This window comes from Microtus ochrogaster, chromosome 7 (assembly GCF_000317375.1).
Source record: "Microtus ochrogaster isolate Prairie Vole_2 chromosome 7, MicOch1.0, whole genome shotgun sequence".
NCBI classification, from domain to species: domain Eukaryota; kingdom Metazoa; phylum Chordata; class Mammalia; order Rodentia; family Cricetidae; genus Microtus; species Microtus ochrogaster.
Window position 1 is genome coordinate 57,587,540 of NC_022014.1, and position 14,293 is coordinate 57,601,832.

The window sequence follows — 14,293 nt, forward strand, 5'->3', positions numbered from 1 at the left end:
TTTTTTTTTTTTTTTTAAAAAAAAAACAGGTATGGTGGTATATGCCTGTAATCTCAGCAACTTGGGAGTGGAGGCAAGGGGATTAGAAATTTGGGGCTAGCCTCAACTAAAGAGGGAGTTCAAGGTCTTCTTGAACTATGTGAGACTTCCTCTTACAAAACAACAAGGGGAATAAAAAAAGAATCAACTTTAGAAATTTTAATTCTTCTTGAAGGCACAACACTCCCACTAACAGGCTGTGGGAACCTAGCCCAGGCTACTGAATGCACCTGTGTGTTCAAGCTGGTCTCTGTCAGCCCTTCCCTCGAGGGCGGGGCCTGGCGACATTCCCTCACACTGGCTATGGCAAATCTACCCTGATCCCCAGTAAGTGCCTTTGACCACGGGTTCAAGTTCTGCTTCCCACCTGTTTGATCTGTCTCACTCTAGGGGGCACCTTCCATGTAGCCTCTGTGTGGTGTGGTCTGCCGTGTCTCCATCTTTAGGGCCTGCTGTTATGATAAATCTTTTATACTCATCTTCCTCTTTCGATGTGATTTCCAAGGCTGTTGAAGGATCCTGAGAGCCCCTTTCCCCCCTCCACTGCTTACAATATAGCACTTCTGTGCCTCATAACCCTCCTGCTCTCCCCCTTAGTAACATCTGGGCATTCACAGTTTCCCATCGCAGCGTGGGAAAACGCGCCGCTTATTTCCTTATTTCCTGCAAGCAGGGCCCAGAGCTGCTCTGCACACCTTGTGTTTCTGGCTCTTCATGCAGCCGTCTCCTCCTAGCAGGCGTGTAATAGGCATTTGCATGGTTAAGTTCCCTCAAGTGACTAGGAGGGTCACGTTAGAAGCATCCAATGTTCCTACTGAGGGTCAGGTCCCTTTTGACCTCCGTGCCCCTGGGAGCCCCAGGACAGGAGGGGGTGCAGAATGAGTGCTCCATAAATGTGTGCTGATGGTCCCCAGGCTCTGTGGAAGGATGACTTCAGACGCCTGATGCAGACTGGCAGGTTTATAAGAAGACAAGGGACGGCTGCCTGCACCGCACATCGGAGGGCACAGAGTGCGCAGTGTGAGGTCAAGAGAGTAAATCTGTATTTCTGTCACTTGGACACACACCAGGTCGCTTAAATGTGATGGGAATTGCACCTGCTAACGTGGCACATTCTCCCCCCTGGCAGGAGGGCCTGAGTTTGCTGGCTGCCTACGCTAGCAGACTGGCAGAACCCAAGGCATTTGGGGGTACAGCTGTCAGAGCAAGAACAAAGGTGCCGTACATTCCTGATGTGTGTGGGGGACCTTGTGCTCATGTCTCCTGCAGTGGTTTAATCCAGAAAGAAGGGAAGCGGTGGTGGGCTCCAGCCAGGAGATGGGTCAGGCTGCTGTGGGCAGCAGGAGGCTGAGAGCCAACTGCTCTTGCTAGTCCTGTGACCTTCCTCTATCAGCTTCAGGCTACTCCCTGCTAATACCAGTTTCTTGGGCTTAAAAGTTGTTTGTGACTGGGACTTCTCCTGGCCACTGACAAACGGTACAACACCAATGGAGTTGGGCCTTTAAGCTGGTTTGCCCATGCAAAATGTTGAGAGAAAGGCAAACATGTGCACATTCATACAACCATATTCAACATTTCTTCATATTTGCATAGGAGCTTCATTCGTCACTTATGTAATTCACTGAAGGGTAAATAGTATCTAAAATGTGTAACTTCAGTCTAGTCATAAAATGTAGCAGACAAGCCCAGACTGAGAGATGTGTACAAATTGCCTAAGCAATGCTGTTCATAAGGGCCAAGGCCATGAAATACAAGAAGAGTTAAAGAACTATCATGGGTTAGATGGATCAGATGGACCAAGGGGTCATGATAACAAAACAAAGTGTGGGATCCTGAACCAGGAGTGGAAGGCAAAAGTGGAAAGAAAAGTCTATAAGTCAGTTAAAATTACTGCATGGGTGTTAAGTCTCTGTTTTTGAAGTTTAAATTTAAAATGCTGACCTTATAGAGGCTTGTTTAGAAATTCTCCTGTTTTGGTAATTTGTCTTTATATTTTAAGTTACTTGAAAAATTTCAAATTATATTTACTGTTTGTGTGTGTGTATGTGTGTGTATGTATAGAGGTGTGTGTGTGCGTACGCATGTGTGTGTGCGCACGTGTGTGTGTGTGTGTGCACACGTATGTGCGTATGCACAGGTATGGAGGTCTGGAGATAACTTTCAGGTCTCAGCTCTCTCATTCCACCGTGTTGGTCTCTGGAACTGAACTCAGGCTGTGAGTTTTGTTGACAAATACCTTAACCCACTGAGCCTTCTTTACCATTTTTAATGCAAAAAACCTTAAAAAAAATTGGTGTGGGGAAGATTGGTAAAACTCGGACCCATGTCACATTGCTGCTCTGTGGACAGATGAGATAGTATGCATTCCATGACTTGCACAGTGCCCAGCACATACTTAGTATTTGAGAGTAGTGGGGGTGCAGGCTTCAGTATCAGATCAGTATCAGAGCTGGGGCTAGAGTTCCCCTGCTGGAAGCAGTCCAGGCAGCTGTTTGCGCATCCCTTCTCACACATGGGCACTCAGGGCATTCTCTGATTCTCGGAAGCTAGCGCCTATGGGACGAGGTGCTTAAACTTGGATTTCCCTAAGAAGGCAGGCTTTGGATGGATATTCGGGGTCTATGGCTGGGTTCTTGACTTCTGTTTTGTTTTTTGTTTTGCAGTGCTGGAGATCGAACGCAGGACCTCATGCATTGCATTAATGCATTTGAGACCATCACTCTACGCTACTACAGCCCCAGCCCTCACTACTGGATTCCCCACCCCCCTTCGGTTTTTCAAGACAGGGTTTTCTGTGTAGCTTTGGAGCTTGTCCTGAAACTCGCTCTGTAGACCAGGCTGGCCTCGAACTCACAGTGATCAACCTGCCCCTGCCTCCTGAATACTGGGATTAAAGATATGCATAGCCACCTCTCAGCTTACTACTACTGGGTTAGAAGATGACTTGGCTTAAATATTCAAAAAAGACAAATCTCTGAAGATTATATATATTGAAACAGGTTTTCTCTGTATAATAGCCCTAACTGTCCTGGAACTCACTCTGTAGACCAGGCTGGCCTTGAACTCAGAGATCTGCCTCTGTCTCCTAGTGCTGGGATTAAAGGCGCGTGTCACCACCACCTGACAACTCTCTGGTTACTTTTAAAGGGGCATTCACATTTTATATTTATGGCAACTGATTCTAGTCTTTTTTTCAATTTTTGCTTTGGCATTGTTCTTTTAAAAAGAAATATATCTGTGTATGTGTAATGAATTAATTTAAATTAAATGAATTGATTTAAAAATATGTTAGTAAAAGTACTGATGGCAAAGTTTGGGAAGTAAGAGCTTGGAACTGGAAGGAAGCATACATGGTTCATAACAAAGCAACTTGACCTGTGGCCGCTTCAACAGCATGAAGGAGGAAGCGCTGTTAGGGCAGAGGGGCAGGCAGTTGCTTCCAATACTCTTAAACCAACTTTGCCTACAATAAATGAGGGATACAGCAGAAAGCAATTTCATTCTTTAAGCGCCTCAATTTTACCCATCATATGCATCAACAGTTAAATTAAAATATGCATACAAGTTCAGAGCCTGATTTCAGGAGCGGCGATTGAGTAGGAAGGAGTAACTCCTCTTAATAGCCACTCAATATTTCTTTCACAAGGATCAATTATATTCTATGGCTAATGCACGCCTGGAGGGTGCGCCCAGCCACAGCACAGGAGGCAGATGCAAAACACACGCCGAGAGTCCTTTTAAGCAGCTGAATGTACACTCCATTACGGATCCATAACGCAGAATGGACACGCGTCTGCAAATGGATTCGGAGTGGAGAGTTCTTAACTGGCCGGGTACTTGGGTCTGAAAGGCCAGCAACTGGATGTGCAATCAGAGCACACATGGTTTTTAGGATTAATAATACATCGATGTGTGTCAGTGTTAATACACACTTACAGCTCACAGCCCCGTGCGGCTGAGTGTTCGGCCCATTTGCAGCCACATATAAAAGGGCGACTCTGTCCTTCCTCTCATTAATGCCTTCACTCTCAGGAAAATTAGATTACACAAGAAAAGCCATCCAGACGATATTGAGGCTTGCCTTCCTCTCAGCCGTCCCTAGGAAAAGCACTCGACTTGGCAATGCAGGGTCAACCTCCACCCCATTGGACCTCTTGGAGCCAGCACTGCAAGGGGCCGATAGTGGGCTGTTCTCCTTGTGGGTATGACCCTGTGTCTTGGGGCGTGAGTGTGCTCTGCTGAACACAGCGAAGGGAACTGTTCACAGACTTCATCTTTCCTGTCTTTCCACATCTGAGAAGTTGACCAAACCTGTATGTTATGGGACAGACAAGATGTCTTAGGAAGGAATGTCACTTTATATGGTCGCCAATGCCAGGGATTCTGGGATATAAAAGTCTCATTCACTTAACACTGAGTGTTCATCAGGATGCAAATCTCAAATCTTTTAAGTTACGGAGAGTATCTAGATGTTATTTTCTAGAGGAAGAGATTTGAGGATTGAACAAAGCAATGATATTATTTATGTAGTAGCAGTTTTAGTGATTTTTTTATATCAAGGCAGAAATCTTTAGTGAAATGCAAATAAAGGTGATGAAAAGATGACTTGATTATATAAACAAATTAAAATATAAATAGCCACAAAACCAATCCCTTTGGCCCCTTACAATGGGCTCTACTGAGACACAAAATTACTTAGTACTGCGCTAGTACTCACTACTGTGCACTTGTTGGTACTCTGCTTTCTACGTCTCTACACCACCTGCATTGGACTTCTGACGTCACACTCCCTTCTCTAGATCAGGAAATCAAAGTTCGGAAATGCTGACTGACTCGCACAAAGTCACCAAGAGGCAGAGATGTGTACGGGCAAAGTCGAGACCGGAAAACTCAAGCTGAGCGAGGTCTCTTAATGTCCCCTTGCTGGTTTTCACATTTCCCTATTTGCTGGTGGGCACTCTGTGTTACACGCAGTATCATGCATTTTAGAAACGAAACAGAAAAGGACAGCACAACACTTGTGAATGTGTTTGTGGTGTTCTGGATACCCGTGTGTGTGTGTGTGTGTGTGTGTGTGTGTGTGTGTGCGTGCCCCAACTACACTTAACCCTGAGAGCCAATTCAAGGTCACACTGAAGGTCTCTTCCAAGCCAGGTGTGCAGCCTCTAAATTCCTTGTTCTTCAGAGAGTCATTTTCTTTCTTAAATTACCTTTTCCCCAAGAATCCCAAGGCCCCAGCCATTCTTTGCAAAGCAGTCTAGATAAATTAATAATACAATTTAAAACCAATTCCACAAAGATAAATAGCACTTCCTAGATTAGGAGTGTAGCTGGCCAGAATGAATGAAATTCACTAACCCTGAGATGCTTAATCTCCCATTACATAGAAGCTAATGACTATAAGAAAGGAGTGATGGTAATTCACTTCTGCTTTTACAGGAAATCCGACCATCTCATTTTTAGCAAATCTTTCTTCTCAGCACACCTCAGTGCCAAGGCTGCCTGCCTTACTTCTATAGACACACTGGCCGCTGGTCATATATCAAAACCGGCTCCTTGCCAAAGAGGGAGCCTTGGCGCATGCGTGGGTTTACAAAGTTCACGCGCAGAGGACTTAATGGGAAGGCGATCAGGGCGCTCCTTCTCCCACCCCTCTGCAGGGGCGTGGTGGACACGTACCTTTAGCACAGTCTGCGCCTAGGAACCCTGGGAAGCAGTGACACAGTCCGGACACGCATTCACCATTCCCGTGGCAGTTACGTGGACAGTCTTGCACTGAATCTGAAAGAGAGAGATGGAGCGATGACCTTCTTCTCCGCCGCGCTTGTGTGGTCGTTTAGTAACCTGCCTTTTGTAACGACCCAAAAGGGGGTGGTGAGGATCAAGGGTGAACGAAGGGAACAGGGAACAGGCCGCGTCAAGGTCAACACGAGCAAAGCATGGAGGTAACCAGCGCTGTGCCCGTGCTAACCCATGCTGGACTGCAGGGACAGGCACAGTTTTTATTCTTTTTATTTTATTAAGATTTATTTATATTTTTTGTGTACCGGTTTTTGGTCTACTTGTATCCGTGCTTTGTACATATGTAGTACCCATGAAGGCAGGTAGAGGGTGTTAGAGTCTCTGGAACTGGAGTTGGCTGGCAGTTGTGAGCCACCATGTGGGTGCTGGAAACTCAATCTAGGTCCTCTGCAGGAGCAAGAAGTGCTCTCAATACTGAGCCATCTTTCCAGGCCCCCTTTTGTTTTATTTATTTATTTATTTATTTTTAGAAGAAACTGTCTATTTGGATTTAAATACTATGGAAGTTTCCATATCTGGATATCGGAAGGTTTTTAGGCACTAAAAACCTGTCTGCCATGCCTTCACCCTGAAGTTGCTCCACTAATTTAAGCTGTGGCTTGAAATAAAGGATCCAGTATTCTGTCCTCAGGTATAGAGAGTCCTAATCTCAGACTTGGAATGCAAAAATGTTCTCCGCCTTGGGGAATTATAAGAAAAAGACAAGCAGAACTAGGAGCTGCAGGCGAGGTGTGGCTGGTGCTGGACAACATACTGGGCAGTGTGGGCCAGCACCCTGCAGCCTTCTCAGGTTGTGTGCGTGCTTCATGATGTGTGTGCCACAGTGAAAGGAATTCGCTCATGAATGCATCCCTATCTTAACTGATGTGTGGCTATACTTAAGTCTTATATTCCCTTATGCATGTTTCAGGGTTCTGCAAGAAGCAGGCATTGGGTTCTATACAGTCTTTTTTTTTTTTTTTTAACCTTTCAGGTGTATGGGTGTTTTGCCTGCATGCGTGTTTGTGTACCACGTGTGTGCAGTGCTTTTGGAGTCCAGAAGGTGTCAGATCCCCTGAGACTTGAGTTGCAGATGTTTGGGAGCTGCCATGAAGGTGCTGGGAATTGAACCTGGGTCCTCTAGAAGAACAACCAGGGCTCTTGACCTCTGAGGCATCTCTCCAGTCCCCCACCTCAATAACAGTCATTTCAACTTAATTTTTGTGTTCACAGAAAGTATTCTGTGAACACCATTTAGTCTGCTTGCTCTACCCTGCACTAGAATCTTATTCCTGGTTCTCCTTATCCCTAATGTCATCTCATCTTTCAGGGGATTAGTTTGGAACTTTTTCATGTCGATTCAGATGGGCATGTTCTTTCAAAATGATCCTTTTTGTTCTAAATTCAAACAAGACACACTCAAGCTTTCAGATTCCAAACAACAAAGATGATGAAAAGAAAAATATGAGCCAGTAGGTCCAACACATGACGTGACCCAACCTGAGGAAAGGAAGGTGCCGTGCAGGAGTCACGTGAGCGGTATCGGGACGTGTTCTTCACACATCCTTCCCGCACTGAGTGCTCAAACGGTGCGTTCCAGCCGTCTTTCTCTAGCATCCACTTCTATTACCTTGAATCAAGCTGTTCTTCGTTTCTGAGGAAACTCAGTGAGTGGGTTTGCTTTCTTTTTCTTCTTCCTCTTCCTCTTCCCCCCAAATACATAAAAGACTATAAAGCCCACCCTGCTAGTTTTCTTGATGTCTAAAAGTTCACAGCCCAGCTCCAGCTCCTTTGGGTGAGTTCTTTAAGAGGCTGAGGAGCATGCACAGTAGCTGCAGGTTTTGCGAGCTCATCTTTCATTCAAAGGGCACAGGGTGCTTCCATAGATACCGAAGTTAGAAATCTCATGCAGGTTTGGAGGACTGGTGTGCCTGGGCCTACTCCTGTTTCTACATGTCTTGGGAGCTGAAGCCTACACTGTTGGGGTATTCTGGAATATTCCAGAGCATCTATCCAACACCATCTATATATGGCCTGGGCAGACAAAGGAAATATCTCTGCAGAGTAAAGGGCAGGATCACCAAGTTTAATAGCGAATGCCCCTCCGGATTGAAAGATAAGCGTGTTTACAACCCACGCTGGAGCCAGCCTCAGTAGCTCAGGGCTTCTCTCCTGCGAGGCAACTGTACATGTAGGATCACCAGGTTCACTCCTCGATACCCCATAGGCATCAGGGCTTGAAATCCATTGTCTGTGACCCTGGAGTCCTGTGTACACGTGTATAGCACATCCTGAGCATGCATGTGCATGTAGTGGATGGATGGCTATGCTCAGTGTCTTTCCCTATTGCTTTCCACCTCCTATTTTTCCCTCACCAAATTGTAAGCTTGCTGATCTTGCTAGCCTGGCTAGTCAGCAATCCACAGGGATCCTCCTGACTCCGTTTCCTCAGCACTGAGACTGCAGGCACGTACTGTTGTACTTGGAGTTCTATGTGGGTGTTAGGGTTGTGCTCACAGTCTCATGCTTGCCAATCAAGTGCTTTACCAGCCAAGACATCTCCCCAACCCATCCTGCAGCCTAATGCCTTCTGATGACACCCAGGAAACAGTGGCAGGCTAATGTGTTAGTTTGTACTTAGGGTAAGATCTCAGACCCTTCACTCTTTCAACATAGGGTACAGTGTATTAACTGAGCACCCGTTACACACCAGGAACTGCAGGGGCTCGTGGAATGATACAGGCTCTCTCCTCATTACTTTCCACTGTCACAGAGAATACAAGAAACCCTGCCCCCCAAAAAATACATAAACAAAAATTACAGTAAGCTCTTGGCAGAGAGTGGTCTACTCAGGGGTAAGAGAGGGAAGCCCCTTAGAGGGGGTAGGTAGGGTGGGCCTCCCTCTTTCACCCAGTACCGGGGAAGGATGAACTGTAACGAGCTGATGAGAACCGGTGGGTGAGAATTCCAGGTAGGTGGGGCAGCTTAGGCAAAGGCTGTAAGGTGAATTGAATCTAGAGTGATTGGAGATGGGGAGCCAAGAGCAGAGCGACGTGAGTTTGGAGAGATCTAGGCAAGGAGTGGGTGGAGATTGTCTCGGGCCCCGCAGTTCACCAGACAAATCGGATCTTATTCTGAGGCTCCTGGAAACACGTGTGCACTCTAAGCAGAGGATTGGCATGGTGGAGCCTGTGGTTTTGGAAGTTGTTCCTACCATGAGGTAGTGACTGCTTCTCACTGATCATGGCAACCTGGGTGTTTGGGTAGAACTGAGTCGCTCTGGGACCCATGTCCCTAGTTCCCAACTTGGTATTTTCAGGCCTAAAGCAGCAAGGGTCTTGGGAAGTTCCTTGTCACCATGGTTCTGTACAAGGGGGACAGAGGTCTCTGCATGCTCCCTACTTGTCTGCATGGCCCTGGCTGGGGACATTTATCCTTAGGCCTTAGCTTAGGTGTTATCTCACTTCTGGGTGACTTTTTCCTTCCCTTTCCTCAATGTGGGCTTTTGGTCTCCTTTGTTCCTGTCACCTCTCTCACTGGCTTATGATGGTCTATCTTTTTTTTTAATTTTTCAAGTATGTCTCTTTCCCTCTCCCAAGATGAGGCCAGATGCCATCAATGCCCGAGGTCCTTAGTGCCTGCATATAGTGGCAAGAAGTCACAGAAGTGTGTCAGTGTGTGCGTGTGTACATGATTAAGAGGGGAGAGAATCTGTAGTGAACAAAACTATAATGGAGTTTACTGAACATTTACTTTTCCTGTGGTCTTATGTTTGAAGCATTTTTATATTTTTTGGGGAGAGGAAACCCACACAGAGATGGTTAAGTTTTAAATGTAATGCCCTTTTCAGTCCCTTTTCCAATTATAAGATTATTCTCTTTGAATCAACATGGTTTAAGTTTTTGTGTGGAAGAAACAGGAGATGAAGGTATGCTTAGGAATTCAAAGATTTTTTTTTTTTAATTATTGTTTTTTGTGGCACTGCAGAGATTTGAAACCAGGGCCTTGCACAGGCCAGGTGAGTACTCCACCACCGAGCTCTTCCCGGCTCCAGGAGTTAGGGTTATATGCAGTGGGGGCTCACAGTGTGCTTCTAGAACATGCCTCTGTGGTTTCCAGGAGGATGCTCTTTTCTGAGAGGCAGGCTGCTTCTCCGGAGGAGACGGCAGAGTCCTGAGTCATGGGTGTCTATAGTGAGATCGCCCCACACTCATCTAACGCTTTCCTTCTGTTTCCCATCATGGGGGGTTTTCCTGCCCCTGACTGCTCTTGAGGGAGAATGTCCTGATGATAGGTGTGTGGGAAAGAACTTCCGATCCAAAGAAAACACTGTTCTTTTCCCACATTTCAGGCCAATTGCTATCATTGCTCTATCAAGATGTCTGCCCAACTATTAGGCTGATTATCTTTGACTCGGTCTCTGAGCTACAGCGTAGATGAGAGAAACCCTCTGGGGGAGAATTGCTGTTTCCAGCTTTGACAGGCAGGGAGGGTAATGACTGGGGGTGGGGGTAGTCTCCAGGCTACCTTTCCATGTCCATACAGGGTGAGGAAATGGGGCAAGACGCCATTGCAAGGTAACCCCAGAAAGCTGGTGGTTTCACGGGAAGGCAATGCATTTGACTAGATCCCAAAGAAATTCAGGACTAAGAGCACAGCCGTGCGAAGTCTGTGCTCTGACTTCAACTCTCTGGTTTTGTGGTTTTGGATGAATCCTTTTACATTCTCAGCCTTGCCATCCTCCATTTCCAAATGACAGAGGGACAGTGGCTTCCTCCACCACCATGGCTACTCTGGGGTTGGGTGAGCTGAAGAACGCCAGTGGCACATGGCGAGGGTGAACACGTGATCCGGAACCCGCCTCCCCACCAAGCCAGCCGCCATGGCTGCTCTGTCATGTACTTTGAGAATTTAAATACCATGTACTTTGAGAATTTAAATAATCATCGCTCATCATGATCTTCTCATTCTAGTCCCAGTTCTGTTTCTCGTTCCTTGCTTTTGTAAGTTTGTCTCTGCTGTTCTACTTCGCTCCCCTGTTGGGACCTAACATCACCCTAGAGATTTCCCATCTGTTGGGAGCTTCCTCTATGACTTCCAGTAGACTAAGTTATGACATGGCTTTGGAGCATAGGTTGGCAAACTTTCCCCGTGAAGGGACAGATAGTAACTATTTAGGCTCGGTGGGCCATATGGTCCCTGTTGCAACACTCAGCTCTGCTGTAACAGTGGGAAAGCTGCCACACACAACATGCAAACAGATGAATGTGGCCGTGTGCCAATAAAACTTTATTTATAAAAACAGGCAGTGGGCCAGATTCGGCCCCTGGGCTCCAGTGTGCCAACTTCTACTCTTGAACATTTGGCTAGCCTTTGGAGGGCCCATTTTTCCTTAGAAAAAGAATAAGGATCAACCTTAGACCTATGGTCACTACCCAAAATACGTGATTTTATATAATTCTAATGCGGTTACTGAGAAAGAATTGCAGTCTGACATTCAGGATGGATTACATAGATCCTTCAAGAATAAGAAATTCCTTGAGAAAGCCATGTGGGGGCCCAAAGAGAAGTTCTACAATGTAGTAAGTAGATTAACAGTGTTTCAAGTTGCTTTCCTAAAAAGTCACAGGCTTCAATTCGTGACTGCTGGACGCAGGCCAGGTTCATTCATGGTGATCCTCACTTTAGCCTTTGGGATAGGATCATCTCATCTTCCTAGTCAGGAGATTGAGGCCCAAGGCGACTCACCCAGCTACCATGTGGGAAAGAAAGTCTGGGACTTAGTCCTGCTCCTTTTCTCACGAATGCCCTAACTCCATCCCTCTAGTGAATCTTAAATCCGCCGTGAACGGCAGCTGGGGTGACATGGCGCTGTAGGACAATGAAGGCCAGGGCTCAGGAGGGAAGGGCATTCCCACAATTTGGGACCCTGAGGCCCCAGTTAGTGCCACAGAACTCAATTTAGTCCTCAGTGGAACAGCACAGTCACCTGCTGACTCACGGAGCTTCTGTATGGATCAGTTATCAGCAGAAGATGGAAACTCATAACCTAAATGATGGTCACTGCAGTTCCTTCTAATGTTAAAATTCGAGGGTTTTCTAGAAAAATGTGATTCTTTACAAGGAATCATTCTTTGGGGGGATGGTATAAGCACACGGCAGAGGCAATTTTGGATTAAACCTTAGCTTTTATCTTCATGCCTAGCGAAAAGCAGGCCTAAAACATGTCCAAAGTGATAGGCATTGAATTAAAGCATTTTGAGGCCTTCCTGTTTGGGAATTAATATATGACTTTTAAAAACATCTGTATCTTTTCCCCTGCTGTCTTTTTAAGTTAAGAGAAAAAAAAAACCACCTTTTTTTTTTTTTGACATACTCTCAATTTTTAAGAGGTTACAGCTGATATGAATGGCCAGTGTTTCTTGGCTCTGCTACAGACTTAGAAATAAAAAGGCATTCTTTATTCCTAGGAGGAGCGTGGAAGGTGATACCGGCATTGCCTCTGTTTCATGAGTAGGGAAGGGAGGCGATTACAAGCCCAGCTATGTGCTCAAAGGGGTGATTTGAATGAAACGTCCCACAGTCCAGACATCTGAAAACTTGGTCCCTAGTTGGTGGCTATCTGGGGAGGCTGAGAAGGTATGTCACTGGGGGTGGGCTTTGAGGTTTCAAAGACTCGCACTATTTGGTGTACACCCTGCTTCCTGTTTGCTATTGGAGATGCGAGCCCTCAGTCTTGACTCACAACCCCAGTTGCCATGCTTGCCTGTGGCCACACATCCCTGCTGCGACAGTGGAGGACTGTTACCAATTTACACAAGCTCCAAATCAACCCTTCTTCCTGCAAGTTGCCTTCGTCATGGCGTTTGCTACAGCAATAGAAAAGCAGCTGATAACCTCCGGTCGGCCGCACGGTACTTGGCCCCAGCTGTCTGATTCAGACATTCTCAGGCCTGGTAGTGACTCCTGCTGGTTCCCATGGAATTCATGTGCAGCCAGAGCCAAGCGCAGAGACTATGCAGCCTGCCTTCACATACAATGGAGAGCCCCCATCATTTCCATCCCACCCTTTACAGAGCTTCCCCTCAGGACCTACCTAAGACGACTGTGTTGAAGGAAACCATCTCCTTGTCCTTGCCGTCATTGTAGAAGGCCAGGTGCCACAGGCCCACATCCAAGTACTGCACAAACACGGCCTCGTTCTGCACCAGGGTCTGGATGCTCCGGCGTTCCCTGGGCGACTCCACCACGCTCCACTTCTCCTTTCCATCCAGGCGTTCCATGAAGTCATACTGGGGAGCAGAGAGAGGACAAGGTGTAAGGCCCATTTTCAACCTGAACCCTTAGTCAGCACTGCCCATCAGCTAATAGGAAAGTAATTTTTAACTATGCTTTTATAAAGTAAAATTAGCCATATAAATCGTGAAACAGTGTCAGCTATAACTTATTACACCTATAGTGATAATTATTAATTAATTTTCAGTGGTACTGGGGTTTGAACTCAGGGCCTTGCAGATGCTAGACAATGCTCTGCTACTGAGCTGTAATTTTATCCTTGTTCTATTTTTATTTTGAGATGGAGTCTGGATAGCTTTCTTAGGTTGTCTTTGAACTTGTGATCCTTGTGCATCAGCCTCTCAAATAGCTAGATTTATAGGTGCTTGCCCAAACTCCAGACTTAATTTTTATTTATATTCTGTAGTGCTGGGAACAAAACCTGAGTTCACATATATGCTAGACAAGTGTTCTTCCACCGAGCTATATCTCGACTCTGTATTATTATTAATCTTATTTCTATTGGTCACAAGCACACATCAGTAATTCTGGAATAAAAAATACAGTACTTCAATTGCGAGAATTTCCTCCTTACTCTTTCTCTCTGTTTTGTTGGGCATCGAATGCAGGGTCGTTCCCATGCTAGACTTTACATGCAGAGCTGTGCTCCGGGCTGTGTCCATATTTTACAGGGTTAGGGGCTTAAAGTTCAGAAAAACCAAGCATTTTGTTTAAAGTCACACACTTCCTAAGTGGCAAAGCAAAAATCGGGACAAAGTAAGTTCTGTTCAGCTATGACACTTCTGCCTTGATAGTGGCTGGTCTGAAGAAAGCAACATTTAAATGTTGAAGCCCGTGTCTGTGGAAACCAGGTTGTAAGTTGCTAGAGATGAGCTCAGCACAAATGCAACAGCTAAGGTTTCTGGGGATGAGGAAGCGAAGGCTCCAGCGTTAGCCAGGACAGACATGTTGTAAGCACCAGGTGAAATCTCACGGCGGGGGAGAGGGAGGCACTGGAAACTCTTGGGCAGTGACAGATGAGATAAGAGGACGGTCGGAGGAATTAGTTTTTGGAGCTGGGATATGAACTGGTCTATAGGGAATGGAAAGTAAGTAGGAAAACTGGTTCAGGAAGTGGAGATTGCAGACAGTCAGGCGTGAGGCGCGAAGAGTTTGATGAGGACAGTAAGTGAGGGGC

The 14,293-nt window shown here is 46.1% G+C and overlaps 1 protein-coding gene across 11 annotated transcripts in view; it reads right to left on the bottom strand.

The window, feature by feature from the left end:
- Tenm2 (teneurin transmembrane protein 2) overlaps positions 1-14,293 on the bottom strand; it is a 1,251,952-nt gene that overhangs the window by 157,685 nt on the left and 1,079,974 nt on the right. For all 11 annotated transcript variants that reach the window (XM_026780485.1, XM_026780490.1, XM_026780489.1 and 8 more), the window contains 2 exons: positions 12,917-13,112; positions 5,719-5,820 (listed from right to left, as the gene is read on the bottom strand). In XM_026780485.1, the coding sequence (XP_026636286.1) occupies positions 5,719-5,820; positions 12,917-13,112 (298 nt within the window). The remainder of the gene's footprint in view (positions 1-5,718; positions 5,821-12,916; positions 13,113-14,293) is intronic.